The 13,729-nt window shown below is 54.3% G+C and overlaps 1 protein-coding gene across 30 annotated transcripts in view; it reads right to left on the bottom strand.

Annotated features, from left to right (window-relative positions):
* The window catches only part of MADD (MAP kinase activating death domain), a 40,155-nt gene that overhangs the window by 17,118 nt on the left and 9,308 nt on the right, over positions 1-13,729 (bottom strand). For 5 of the 30 annotated variants that reach the window (XR_006056432.2, XM_042233479.2, XM_042233501.2 and 2 more), the window contains exons 8-24: positions 12,792-12,970; positions 12,201-12,436; positions 11,844-12,000; positions 11,483-11,586; positions 11,077-11,267; positions 10,437-10,687; positions 10,052-10,191; positions 9,109-9,210; positions 7,720-7,779; positions 7,265-7,367; positions 6,506-6,692; positions 6,259-6,409; positions 5,561-5,767; positions 3,869-3,922; positions 2,809-2,909; positions 1,865-1,948; positions 1,355-1,513 (exon numbers count right to left, since the gene is read on the bottom strand). Coding sequence is in view for 29 of the 30 variants with exons in the window: in XM_042233479.2 (XP_042089413.1) it covers positions 1,355-1,513; positions 1,865-1,948; positions 2,809-2,909; positions 3,869-3,922; positions 5,561-5,767; positions 6,259-6,409; positions 6,506-6,692; positions 7,265-7,367; positions 7,720-7,779; positions 9,109-9,210; positions 10,052-10,191; positions 10,437-10,687; positions 11,077-11,267; positions 11,483-11,586; positions 11,844-12,000; positions 12,201-12,436; positions 12,792-12,970 (2,466 nt within the window). In the remaining variant the exon portion in view is untranslated. The remainder of the gene's footprint in view (positions 1-1,354; positions 1,514-1,864; positions 1,949-2,808; positions 2,910-3,868; positions 3,923-5,560; positions 5,768-6,258; positions 6,410-6,505; positions 6,693-7,264; positions 7,368-7,719; positions 7,780-9,108; positions 9,211-10,051; positions 10,192-10,436; positions 10,688-11,076; positions 11,268-11,482; positions 11,587-11,843; positions 12,001-12,200; positions 12,437-12,791; positions 12,971-13,729) is intronic. The other 25 variants (XM_042233491.2, XM_042233498.2, XM_042233510.2 and 22 more) reach the window with 11 other exon arrangements.

Raw genomic sequence — 13,729 nt, 5'->3', positions numbered from 1 at the left:
AAGGGGAGCCCACAGCTGAGTGGCTTCTTGCAAGACAGCTACGGCACAGCATGTACCTCAGCTTCCAGAACAGAAGCAGACTAGAAGGATTTAAGATGCTCTTAATTAAAAGGGTCTGTTTAGACTCCGGGCGAGTTACAGTCCACGAGTTTGAACGGCTCTGCTGATTCAATCCTACCCCTACCCCCCACTCTGGGATGTCACTGGCTCCGTCTGAAGCAGGGCTGCACAAGGCCCTGGGGTGGGAGTGACCGCCAGGGCTGCCTGCTATATTTCATTTAAACTTGCTCTCCCATTCTCCCCACAGACCAAAGATGAGGGCCTCTGAGCTCAGGCGGAGAACACCCATCCTCAGCTCTGCCTAACCAAGTGGCCAGAGTGGCAGGACCCTTAACGCTGCCTGGGGATGCCTGTATACACTGCAGGGCAGTGTGTCTACAGACAGGGACTAAAAAGAGCTCACTTAATTCCTACTGATCCCTGGCTTATTGTATAACCTAGGGCAAGAGCTATTTTTTTTTCCCCCCTACGGCTTTGTTTCCCTCACCTATCAGAAGAGATCAGTCATAGCAACAAACAGAACTGCAAACTTCTTAAGAAGGGGAATCATGCCTTGTCACCCCTGATTCTTTCTTACAGAATCTGGCATTTAGTCAATCACTTAATAGACGTTTATTCACAAAGGAAAGCTTCGAATAACTGTTGCTGCTGCTGCTGCTGCTGCTGCGTCGCTTCAGTCGTGTCCGACTCTGTGCGACCCCATAGACGGCAGCCCACCAGGCTCCCCTGTTCCTGGGATTCTCCAGGCAAGAACATTGGAGTGGGTTGCCATTTTCTTCCCCAAAGCATGAAAGTGAAAAGTGAAAGTGAAGTCGCTCAGTCATGTCTGCCTCTTAGCGACCCCATGAACTGCAGCCTACCAGGCTCCTCTCTCCATGGGATTTTCCAGGCAAGAGTACTGGAATGGGGTGCCAGTGCCTTCTTCGTAAGGTGCTACATAAACAAAGCAGTGAGCAGAATAAAAACAGGCTGACTGGGACAAAATGAGAGCTGCAGCTGCCCTGACGTGGCCACAAAGGCATCACTTTGTTTATTTTAAACACAGGGGTTATTGCCACATAGGAGTCGAAGCCCTTATGTGACTGGGCAGGAAGCCTAACTCATCAATGATTCAGGAGAAGGTTCTGAAAGTCCCAGAGCATGGCGTCGGATGACTCTGCAAAGAGCTAATTTAAGAAACATTTTCCTGAGGTCAGATATACGAAGGTTATCCATGCCTGGCCTTCCCTTTTGCCTCCTAACTGCCTCCTAAGTTTCAACCTTTTCTAACCTAGCCCCATCCCGTTGAGCTTACAAAGATGGCACTGGTGGCAGAGTTGGTCTCGATCTCACTGTCAGACAAGGTGCCTCGAGAGCCTGCCAAGTGGGCGCTGCCCTCGCCGCCTGGGCCATCGCCCGCACTGCTGCTGAGGTCGCTGTCTGCTCCCAGGGTCTCTCCGGAGCTGTTGCTCACCTGCAAAGGAAGAAAGGCGGTAAGGGATCTCCCCCAGGGGTGCGTCCCAGAGATGCCAAGCTTCTTAGAGCCTTCTGCTGCCGTGAAAAAACAAAAACAAAAACAAAACCACCCAGCCTCAAAGGCGTGTTAAGACAGCCTCTGGAAGTACCTTCTTTACAAGATGAGGAGACGCCCTGGGTGAAATCTCAGGGTCTGAGCCCACAGACAAGGACCTACGACAGGTACACGTCTCCACCAAGAGAACCCAGCTGACCTGACAGCAAGGCCAGCCTCCACAGGAGAGAGGAAACCCCTTCCAAAGGGGACCCACACCCCGCCCACCAAGGCGCCAGCGTGGTGTTCCCCTACCACGGTGCTAACTTCAGAGTCCTGACTTGAGCTTCGGATCATCACGGCGGGACTCACGCCGACGACAGAGTCTGGATCGGTCCTCTGAAACGAGACACGCGGACTCAGACACAGCAGGGAGGAGATCCATCCACACTCTCCTTCCCTAAGAAACACTGTATCTTCTTCCTCCTCCCATCCCCACCCTTCTGTTGTCATCCCTGGATAGGTCATGAGAAATCAGCCCTTTTTCCTGAATATAAAATATGTAGGACTTACAGAATAAGAAAAACAATGAATGGGAAACAGATACGTGCTTGCTACGGAAAATACACGAAAGAAATAAGGAAATTTTTTTAAAAAGCCATAAACTTACCACCCACGTTAATCACTGTTATTAAATCCTAGCATACTTCCTTTCAGTCTTTTCTATGTATATTTTTAAAGTAAAATCTGATTCACCCTGTATATAGCTTTGTAAACACTTTCCCACGTCACTAGATTTTTGAAAATACAGTCATTAATGGATACTAATATTGCATTACATGGATGCTGCTGCTGCTGCTAAGTTGTTTCAGTCGTGTCCGACTCTGTGCGACCCCACAGACGGCAGCCCACCAAGCTCCTCCGTCCCTGGGATTCCCCAGGCAAGAATATTGGAGTGGGTTGCCATTTCCTTCTCCAATGCATGCATGCATGCTAGGTCGCTTCAGTCGTGTCTGACTCTGTGTGACCCCACAGACAGCAGCCCACCAGGCTCCCTTGTCCACAGGATTTTCTAGGCAAGAATACTGGAGTGGGTTGCCATTTCCTTCTCCATTACATGGATATATTACACTTATTTCACCATTCCTCTGAGACTGGATATTCATGATGTTTCAAGGTTGTCTTTTTGTTTTGGTCTTAAAGTGTTCTGAGATAGCAAACTGTTGACGCTCACGATTCTGAACAAGGTTGTCACAAACCTGGGAACCGGATGTCAGGCTCACACCACTGTCTGCGCTGACCTGGGACTTTTTCTCGTCGGTCTCACCAAGGTCAAAGGTGGGTTTGATTACTTCAGGCCCTGAGGAGGGGAAGACTTGTGTTACTCGGTACACAGGCTAGGGGCAGGCTGGCCAAGGGAGTGGGACAGAGGTACGGCCTGGCCCCAGACCTGCTCCGCATGTCCCAGTCACCTTTCCAGGGACTGCCACTCACTCGGGCCCCGCTGGAAGAAGAAGTCCCCAGATGCCTTAAGAACCAGGTAGGGAAAAATCAGACCTGGTCTCAAGGGGTTCTGCAGCCACCTTCTTAGCTAGAGAAGACTCTGACCGCATCATCCTAAGGAGGAAAAGTTACACAAACCAACCACGCTCCACCGCACTCCGGGTCAGCGCTCACCGGGGCCTGAGGGCCTTTGGGGTCCCCCGGTCCCTGCACTTTCCCGTAAATCTCTCTGCAGGGACCAGAGTAGGGGGAGCCCAGGGAATTAAAGAACACCAGCTGTTTCAGGGGACACTGCCCACCCCCCCTCAGCTTCCACGTTCTGGGTTAAAAGGCACCCCCATCTTTCCCGCCCATCCACAATGGTATGGCAGAAGGACAGAATGACAGGAAGCGAGAAAGCGTGCCTAGGCAAGCCACCAGAGAGCCGGGAGGCTGCAGACTCAACACGGAGGGACAGCAACCATCTCTGCCAACTGTGCCCACAGGCCTTCCAGTGGGTGCGGGAGACTCAGCCAATGAGGGGCGCTGAAGTAGGCAAACGTTCTCCCCACCAACTCTGGGGCGACAGAGAACCCAGCTCTGGGGGCCTTTACGCAGCGGATGCCCTGATCACCGCCTGGTTTACCGCAAGGGGAAGGGGCAGCAGCAGCCTACGAGCACATACCTAAGTGTCACACACCACCTACCTGCTTTCGTTCCAAATACCCCCCAAGAGCAAATTTGGGGCGGGGCTGACCAAGGGGCCTGCCCCGACTGGACCTGGGGAGTTGGCAGGTATGGGAGACTTGGGAACGGGAAGGGGCATTTGTTCCTTACTCTGTTTTTCCAAAGCTTTTTGCTTTTTCACTTCCTGGTGCTTGCTCCACAATTCTACCCCAGATGCAATGTAAGCAGGAGAGAAAGACAGAGAGAGTCAGAGGCTGGTCAGACAGATGAAATGGAAACCCCACCCACCCAAGCTGCTTCTGTCTCAGGCACAGGGCTACAAATCAAGAGAGATCTTCATTGAGGGGAGGGGTAGGGGGTGAAACATCGAGAGATCTAATGCCTTCCCCCTGCCGCCCAGTTCAAGAACTAAATTCCTTTCCGCATCTCGATGCGTCAGTGAAAATCCTGCGGAATGTCAGAGACAGAGAATCCTCTGATCAAGTGCCTTCGTTCTGGTGCGAGGAGACTGACCCTGACGAGGCTGAAACACTTGCTCAAGATCACGTAACCTTGGGCCAGGGAGAGCTTCCACCACACTGTGCTCGCTCTGCCAAATGAGCCGGGGAACAGCAAACTTTAAGGATTCCAGATCAGACAGAGGATCACCTCGTGCAGCCACGGGGCCCCAGAAGCATCAGCACAGATCTGGGTGCTCCTCTGGATTGGACAGAGAACACCTGTGCAGGCAGCTAGTATCCTTCCCCGTTGCTACCAAAACACCTGCTTACCCTCAGAATCAGTGCCTGCCCTGCCAAAAGACCCATCTTAGCCGGTAGAGGTGGCAGAGAACCCTAAATGGTCAAGAAGAGCATCTGAGTAGGGGTAGAGAAGAGGGAACAGTCATCACAGCAATTCTTTTCTTGAAAGAACTTTAAAGTCTACTCGGTCCAATCTCCTCGCTTCCCAGGTGAGGAGATACAGACCCTGAAGGGAAGCGATCTGTCCAAAGTCATTTTCCTTGCTGGGGGCCAGATCTCCAGACTGGGGGGTCAGTACAGTTTCTAGAGCGTCACAACAGGGAGGAGACAGGCATGGCTGGCTGCCTCCAGGAAAGTGTTCTGCCGGCTAGAGAAGGCCAGATCATGGATGTGGCAAAAACACGCTTCAGTTAGAAGCATGTTCCCCGGGGATCTAGAACCAGAAAAAGAGAGAGGCACAACCTAGAGGACTCTAGGTCAGGTGGGGAGTGAGTCAGACTGATGCTCCGAGAGCTCACCAGGCGGTGCCTCAGTGGGAATGGAGAAACACCACAGGTAAAGCGAGCTCTCATACCAAGTCCAGCGAGGAAGAGCTGACTCAGAACTCTGGACCTCAAGGTCTAGAACCCAGGGAGGTGGGGTGGCCGGACATGCCCAAGAGGAGCAAGTCCGAGGGCAGTGTGATGCCTGGGTCGGGGGGGAAGCTGGCTGTAGAGACCCAGACCATCACAGTGTTACAGCCCAGAGATGCATCCGTAAACTGCCTTACAGCTTCCAGGAACTCTCCACTACGTGAAGCAATCCCAGTGTAAATGAGAGAGGGAGGGACGGCGAGTCCAGCTCAGACTCCGGCAGTGAGCTCCACTGGGCCCCCTAACCAAAACTTCCACTCTTCCTTTAAGGCTCAGGTGATGGTGAGTGTAAATAAATCATAAGGGATAGAGAAGTAAAGAGACACGGCTAGAAATGGACACAAGTCTGTCTCCCTGCCTGGAAAGCAAAGCGTGGGGAAGAGAGAGGTGGGATTCTGGATGAATTGAAAGGAGGCAGGGACACTGAAAAAGCCAGAACTCCTCCAGCATACTCAACACATGATACACACCAATAGATGCCACAAAGTTCTCTTCCTTTAGACTCCTGGTGTCCAGCTCCTTGGGACTCTTTCCTGGGGCACTTGGTGCCCGAGGTCCCAGCTGGGGGACCCTCAGCTGGGCCATGGCCTTTGGGTCCCCCCGCCCAGCCAGGCCAGGATCCTTGCCGACTGGTGTACTGACGCTCTCCGTGGGACTTCTCTTCCGCTTGTCTGGTTCTGAGGAAAAGATGAAACACACGAAGAGGTCAAAGGAGACGGAGAGGACTTCCCTGGTGGGCCAGTGGCTAAGACCCCGAGCCCCCCACACTGGGGGCTTGCGCTCGATCCCTGGTCAGGGAACGAGATCCCACGTGCTGCAATGGAGAGTTTGCATGCCATAACTAAAGATCCCACTTGCTGCAACTAAGACTATCTTTGAGCAGCCAAATAAGTAAGTAAGTGTTTCTTTAAAAAAAAAAAAGAGAGAGAGTCCAGGTGTGGAATGAGGTGGGAGAAGCGAGGACAGAGGAGAAGGCGGAAGGGAAGAAGTGCAGAGAAAGAAAAGTGGGCCTCGTTCTCTCCCACGACAGAACATCCGCCCATAAAAACACGTGCTAGAAAAGAAAAGCCCAGAGCCTCAGAGGAAGCAGCCTGGCACTGGGAGCCCCGTCAAGGGGCCGAGTCCCTTCTCTGCGGACGGCATGCCGCCCTGCTGGTCCCAGCCCTACCTTTACTGTAGTAGTGGGTCTGGGCGATCTCCAGGAGCCCGAAGATGCTGGCCATGCCACCCAGGCCGGCGTGGGCAAAGGACTGCTCCAGACTGAGGACCGTGCACTTGAGCAGGTCCAACATGCCCTTGTACACCTTCCGGCTGACCTCCTGCAATGACAGCCCGGGGTAGAGAGTGGGCGCTGCTCTCTCCAGCGCGGCGTCTCCGCCCCTCCTCCCTGGGCGACCCCCGGCCCCGGCCCTGACCACGTCGGGGATGATGTCCTGCCGGGCCTCCTCCTCGGACTGCACTGTGCGGTTCAGCTTGCTCAGGACAAAGACGCGCAGCTGCTCGCTCTCCAGCAGCCGCCGCACCTTCTTCATGTTGAGCCAGCCGACACCCTGGCCGTCCAGCACGCTGTGCACCACCTCCTTCAGGAACTGCTGGTTCTCACTGTGGGTGGGGGGGGTCCACACACCACTTTTGGGGTCAGCGGCTCCTTGGCAGAGCATCCCCCACTTTCACCAGGCTAGATGTCTGCCGCCGGGGGCAAAAACTTGAAGCCACTTTCCAAAGCACCAGGTCCCCTGCGAAGCCCACCCCTCCAGACGGCTGGGTGTGCCCAAGGACCCAGTATTGGCCCCACCCTCCTCCACACCACCAGCAACGGCTGCCTCACGGGGGCCGAGTCAGAGTAGGGAGGGGTTTCACCTCTCTTTCTCTCTTTAGCACCCCTCAGGTTTGGTACAGGAATCGCTACCTCCATCTGAGAACCTCTCAAACGGCTCTGGGGACTTCTGGGGCGTGCCCAATGCAAGGGGCCCAGGTTTGATCCCTGCTCAGGGAACTAGATCCCATATACTGCTACTGAGGAGCCTGCATGCCACAACTAAGGATCCCACATGACAATGAAGATCAAAGGTCCCGAGTGCTACAACTAAGCCCAGCGCAGCCAAATAAATAAGTCAATGTTTACACAGGGGTAAAAAAACAAAAAACAAACAAACAGCGCTTCCCTTCATTACCTAGAGTTGCTGGCCCGGCCCTGGGGTGACGGAGGCTCTCTTTTCACGGTCGGGCTATGTTTAATAACCGATGACTTCTGGTCCACTAAGGCCCGCCTGTTTCCTGCAGTTAGGAAGGCAGGAGGAGACGGCGTCACTCCTGGGGTCCAGGAGCGAGGCTCGGCGCAGCCCCCGGACAGCCACGCTCCGCACCCACTCCCAGGAGGGCTGGGTGCGGGCGGCCCCAGGGTGTCGCGCACACACAGGTGGAGGCCAGCCGCGTGGAGGAGGTGGGGATGGAGACTCAGGCCGCTCCACATGCACCAGCAGCACGCCCCACGGGCAAGCACGGGGGAGCGGGGCAAGGCGGGCCACTCGAGGTGAGGCCGCTTGCTCCGGGAGGAGGATGGCCCTCGGGCAGGCACAGGAGATGCTAGGAGAAAAAAGATCATGCAGAGCTCACGGGCAAGACCCACCTTCACCACTCCCAGGGCCGGCTTCAGTAACAATCTCCATTAGAGTATTTAGCCCAAATACTGGGACACAAAATACACAATTAGTAGCTGCAGCACGATACCACCCCCCTGCACCCCGCGGTGGAGCGGCCAGTCAGGTCGTCTGAGCATCCTCCCGAAGCTTAGTGCCTGTGACCTTCGTTCTCGGGCACCTCCAGAGGCTGGAAGCCGAGCGGCCAAGGGGACAAGCCCAGGCTCTGGGAAAGACTGTCCTTAAGACTATGGCCTCTCCGAGCCAGAAGCAGGGGAATGACACCAGGAGCCTTTAGGTACTCAACGAACGCATGCGTATGAGACAGCTGTTTCATGAAACATCCAGCATAGGTGTCCGGAGGGCCCACAGGGAGACAGAGGGAAGTGCCCCCCGATGGCGTCAAGGGGAGGCGGTGAGGCTGAGGATGGGAGTGGGTGGAAGGGACCAGTGCAGCGGATGGAGTGAAGCGTCCGGATGGACTGAAGCGCCTGCATGCAATGAGAGCGTGGCAACGCCTGCCCCCTGCAGCTGTGTCAAACGAGAGTCAGCGACACTGCTGCCTTTCCGTCCCTAAGCTGCCGCGCCTGGGCCGATCCGCCCTGCAGGCCTGGTGAGCTCCCTACACGCACCACTAGCCGTGATGCCCTTCTGCCCATCTACCCTACACCCCCATCCCCACCAAAGAACGTTCCTGAGATTCCTGACATTTACTAATTGGTGGGGAGACAGGCCAGTTAAAAAATACATGAAACTGCTGCTCATTTGGCTTTCTTCTTTGATTAAATATTTCAGCACAAACTCCAAAGGAAATAAACAAAAGTCAGAGTAAATTCAAAAGAGCCCGTCAAACTCAGAGATCGCAAATGAAAATCCAGTGAGGTCTTAACTGCCCCTCGATGCCAACCAATGCTGCACTCACGGGGCCCTGAGCTGACAGCAAGCCAAAGTGAGAGGTCTCTTGACTCTGTGAACACTGCCAGTCTTTTCACAACCAGCCCCTGGTGGGCCAGCTCCTTAGGATGGAGTCTGTCCTGAGTCCACACAGTAGGAGCCTGGCAGAAGACTGGTGGCAGCCAAGGAGCCCTATGTGGATTACGTGCCTCTGACAAAGGCTGCCTCCGGAAGCAGCAGTAATCCCCCAGTTACCGTTATCCTAAATGACACGACAGGGCCTTCTCTTTAGCTACAAAAGACAGTTTCCATCTGAAAACCAGCAGAGAACTCATACGATGTGTGGAGAGAGCCACGAGAAGCATTATATGAGAGGCAACAGCCGGGTCAGATAATTCATCATACACGGGGTTCCTGACAAGCACCCACGGGCCTGAAATATTTCCCGGAGGACCTCGGCTTGGCAGAAGGAGGGCGGTAGTCACCTTTCAGACTGGGGAAGGGCGTGCTCTTCTCTCGGGCTCCTTTGGTGGGCAGCGTGAGGTTTGAAAGGCTGAAGCTGGTGCTGTGGTTCCGATACAGGCTGCCTGTCCAGGGGGCGGGTGAGAGCCATGCGTCAGGGGGGTGTAGCACGGGCACTCCCCTCCAGGGGCTGGAGCACCACCTCCACCCTCCTCCTCTTCAGACGTAATCCCAGAGCCCCTCACCTAAGCTTAGAAAGGACCACAGCTAACTTAGGACAAACAAAAGGGCTACTGCCAGGAATGCTCAGAACCCCCAGGAACCACTTTCTCTGGCTGCCTCCCATGGTAACACCCAAGCCTCTCCTCTACTGCCAGCCCAGTGCAAACGCCTGGCAGATAACGCACTTCCGGTCTGACGCTGGTACTCTCCCTTCCGGGCTTCTAAAAAAAAAAACCTCACCATCACAGTGACCCCCCCGTGATGGCCTTCTCTGGCCCCTAGTCTGTCTTTAATCTTGAACCGACACCACCCTCATTTCTGGTAATATTCTCTATGTACAAGCCCGTGTCAGATAGATTTCAAGGTGTGTGCGTGAAAAAGTCCTTCCCCCAGGCAGAGAAGATATTAAACATAAATCTCAAATCAAATTTGACCAGAACATTACCAGGAAATACATGTACAAGGGTTATGATTTTAATAAAATGATTCCTTTTCAGTTCAACAGCCAGCTGTCTTACCCCCAAACAGACCGAAACCTCCAGGCATAAAGACAGTGACTAATCTGTCCCTGTTCTCTGTTGACTTCCCCCGAAAATACCTTATTTGGCATCGCTCAAACCACCTGAAGAGGAGCTTGACAATGCCAACCCAGCCCTATGTCTGAAGCCGTAAGCAGCATCTGCTGTGGTCAGGCCCTGTCGGACAGGAGATGGGACCCAGGCAGGAGGAGCCTCAGGTACTTACTGGCGAAAGACATGATGCCCCCGAAGCCCTCCGTGCTGTTGTTGGAGACGGTGGAGGTGGGCGAACTCGCTCGGGAGTCCGACTCTGCGTCTGAGTCACTTGCCAGTTTCAAGCTGTTGGGCCGCAGCAGCTTTTGACCCCTTGAACACACAGTGGCACCTCTGAGCCCCCAGGCAGGGGTGCCGAGTCCTGGGCGGAGGGGCCCGACCACACTGCACTCCCTTCCCGTGGTTCCTACAGGCAGGTCTAGATCAAGCCCGCGCCTCTGGGGATGCCAGGCCTCACGAGCCTTCAGACTGCCCAGACTTTCTGGCCCACCCTCGCCCCAGGGCCCACGGGGTGAGGTCCTTCCGTCACCCCTCTAGGGGCACCCGCAGGCTCTCACCGATGGCCACTGGCATGCTGGCTGAGTCGGGGGGTGTAACTTTCACCCTGCTCATCGTCTTCCTCAGGGGGAACGCCATACTGGGGCTGGAGGCACGGACTGTCAGAGGCTTGCCGGCGCACTGAACCTTCTCCCGTTTCTGGCTGACGTCTGTCTACGCTGCACTTGCCCACGCCAGGAGGCATGGTGGGGAGGGACTTGGGGACGCCTCCTGCCGCCTTATCGTCCACCTCTGTTGAGTTGACAGGTTCCTGGGGACATATTAAATACAAAGGGGTCACCCGGCGCCTGGGGTGCCTTCCTGTCTTTCTCAGCTGGGCAGGGCCGAGCCAGGCCTGGTAGATTCTGAGCCTGAGGCGTGTGTGAGAAGCATCTCCGTGACACCCCTGTTCTCTCTGCACAAAGTACACAAGGGGGAAAATCTCAGCTCACCCCTGAACAGGGCTGCGGGTCCTCCTTCGGGGCTCAGACTGTATTTCATAGGCTCTAAACTATAGGATCTATGGAGAGGAGGCTGGGGGCAATGTGGAGAAAGCAGCAAACTGAGTGGACAGTTTCACCCCAGCTTTCCCAACAGAGATGAGGCCCCACACCTCAAGTCACCGTTCTCACGCATCCCCTCCTCCGAGCCCTCACGTACAGAGCTGGCGCCGTGGATGACGGTGCTGGGGCTACTGCTGGCAGTGGTGCTGGAGCTAGAGCGCAGCGGCGGGTTTTCCTGAGAGTGCTCGCCATCCAGGCCGGGTTCCTCTGCCTCCTTCTGGTTCTGTAGCTCATCAATCGCCACCTCGCTGGCATCCCCCAGCGCCGCGTGTGTCAGAGGGTCCACGCCTGCCAAAACCCAAGGAAGATGTGTCTGGCGGGCTCACTGTGCTGTGCCGTGGACGCTATCGCTGTAAATCAACTATACTCCAATTAAAAGACTAATTTTTATTAAGTTTTCTTTAAAAAAAAGAAAAAAAAACCTCAAAGATGGCAGCTGCAGACCTGCCATCGCAGAACCCCAAACCCCACCTGGAGCGGCTAGTTTCTCCGAGTATACTTACTAGGAGTATCACCGTTGATGTCGCACTTCATCATCTCGCTGACAAAGTCACCAAGGGAAGAGTAAGAAGAGCTCGAGTCGTCATAATCCATGCTGTCACTCCCGCTGCAGAGTGAAGAGCAAGAAAAACAAAACAGGAAAAAGGGGGCAGAGATAAGAATCGGCAACCCACATTAGGAAACCAACAGAGGAGCACCTGTAACTCAAGATCAGGGAACAAGATAGAGAATGAGGAAACAAACACGAAATCAACTGAACTATGTATGATACAAGGCCTTGCAGACCAATGTCTAAACCCTATGAAATCTGGCCACTTTGCTAGTGAGAGCCTTCTAGCCTTTGAGAACCCTCCTGCTGCTCACCTGTCATCAGTTGGGTCAGAGTCAGAGTCTCGCTCGGGCGGTACGCTCAGTGCCTCGGCCAGCTGGGAACCGCTGTCATACACTCGATAGTGAATGGGCTGCAGCTGGTGGGCGTACCACTTGGGCTTGTCGCCAATCAGAGCTGGATCGAACATGTCTACCCATGGAGGAAAACAAAAGGAGACTCGAGTGGGCAACAGGGGGAGAAAAAGCAAGCAAAGTGTAAAAGAAAGGTGGGAGAAAGTCTCAAGCAAAATCAGAATGGCAGGGGCAGCCTGCAGACTGGCAGATGAGAGAGCACAGGGAAGAGCCATCAGGAGGACAAAACGGGAGGTGGGCAGCGGGACGGGGACTCACTGTTGTGAATCCGCTGGAAGGCGTAGTTGGTGGGGTTCAGGATCCATTCTCCAAAGTACTCCACGGCCTGAGTCCTGGCCAGTTTTTCAGCGAAAGGAGTCTGCCGGGGGCGTGAGGCTAGAAAGGAGCCGGCTTGGAAAGCCACCACGGGCCGGGGGAAGAGACGTAGGGTACGCGTGTGCATCTGAAAGCCCCGCAGCACGTTGGGGGAGTTGAAGAAACGGACCATGGCCACTCTGGGGAAGAAGAGGGTGGTGAGACGGCCTGAGTGCCGCGCCCTGCAGAGCAAGGGTCCCTACGATCTGAGGCCTCGGACCACCTCCCGACGTCATCATTTTACAAGCTTCCAACAGCCAGGGGGAGAGGTGCCTTGAAGAATCATCAACCCCCGTCTGCACCCGAGGCCTAAAAGGCCTGGGAATATGATGAACCATTTCCTCTGCTTTTACTAAGGTGGCAAATATAACCAGGTATTATACACATTTTATAAATAAAGAATCTCTGGGCTCATGGAAGTAATTCGCCCTGAGGTCACTGAGTGAGGAGGGCCCAATTTAAGAGCTTGTGACTGTCTGGTTGGCTTGCCTGTACCTGGTTGCGACATCTACCGAATCCACATCATTGCCGTATATGAGCGGGTTGAACTCGGTGGAAGGTGTGGACTGCAGGTCATTAGAAGGCCTTCCCAGGAGAAGGGGGATCTCCTGGCCCTCGTGGAATTTCTCCAGATTGAGGATGGGTTGGGTGTTGAGACTCATGCTGGCGAGGGCCTGCGGAACAAGAAGAAGTCCCGCACAGATGGCTGAGTCCTGGGCGGCCAGCCAACGTCAATTCCTAGGAAAGAGCCTTCCTCTCTGAAACAAGAATCCAGAGACTTTAACCTTTAGGAAATAATCTGAATTACGCAATCTTCAGCTTAAGCCAATCTGATCAAAGCCACTTGATCACACCTGAAGTCCAAGGTGATAGTTTTCAAATTTGTTTTAGTTATGAAATCTTGTTTTTCAGTTGAGATCTAGGTGGGAACATCAACAGTAGAAACCTATAAAAGTAAAGCTTCTCTGAAGCATATACGGAACCCAGAGCCTCACATGCTCAGTGGTCCCGATCTAAATCAACCCTCAGGGGCTCCATGGGCCAGTTTGAAAACCACTGGCCTAAACCAGCAGTGTTTGTTTTTTTTTAATCAGTTTACTTGAGGGCTGCACTGGGTCTTGGTCGCTGTGTGCAGGCTCTCTCTAGCTGTGCTGAGGAGGCTTCTCACTGCTGGGCTTCTCCAGTTACAGGGTGGGCTCCAGGGCACATGGGCTTCAGAAGCTGCACGTGGAATCTTCCCCAACCCGGGACCGAACCCATGTCCCCTGCGCTGGCAGACAGATTCTTAACCACCGGGCCACCAGGGCAGTGCCAGCAGTTTCTTCAATGTCATCAAGCATAGGAATCACCTGGGGATGTGACGGCACGCGGATTCTGATTCAGTGTGTCTGAGATGATTCTGCACGTTTAACAAGCCCAGGTGATACTAATGC

This window comes from Ovis aries, chromosome 15 (assembly GCF_016772045.2).
Source record: "Ovis aries strain OAR_USU_Benz2616 breed Rambouillet chromosome 15, ARS-UI_Ramb_v3.0, whole genome shotgun sequence".
NCBI classification, from domain to species: Eukaryota; Metazoa; Chordata; class Mammalia; order Artiodactyla; family Bovidae; genus Ovis; species Ovis aries.
This window is presented reverse-complemented; position numbering and strand designations above follow the sequence as displayed.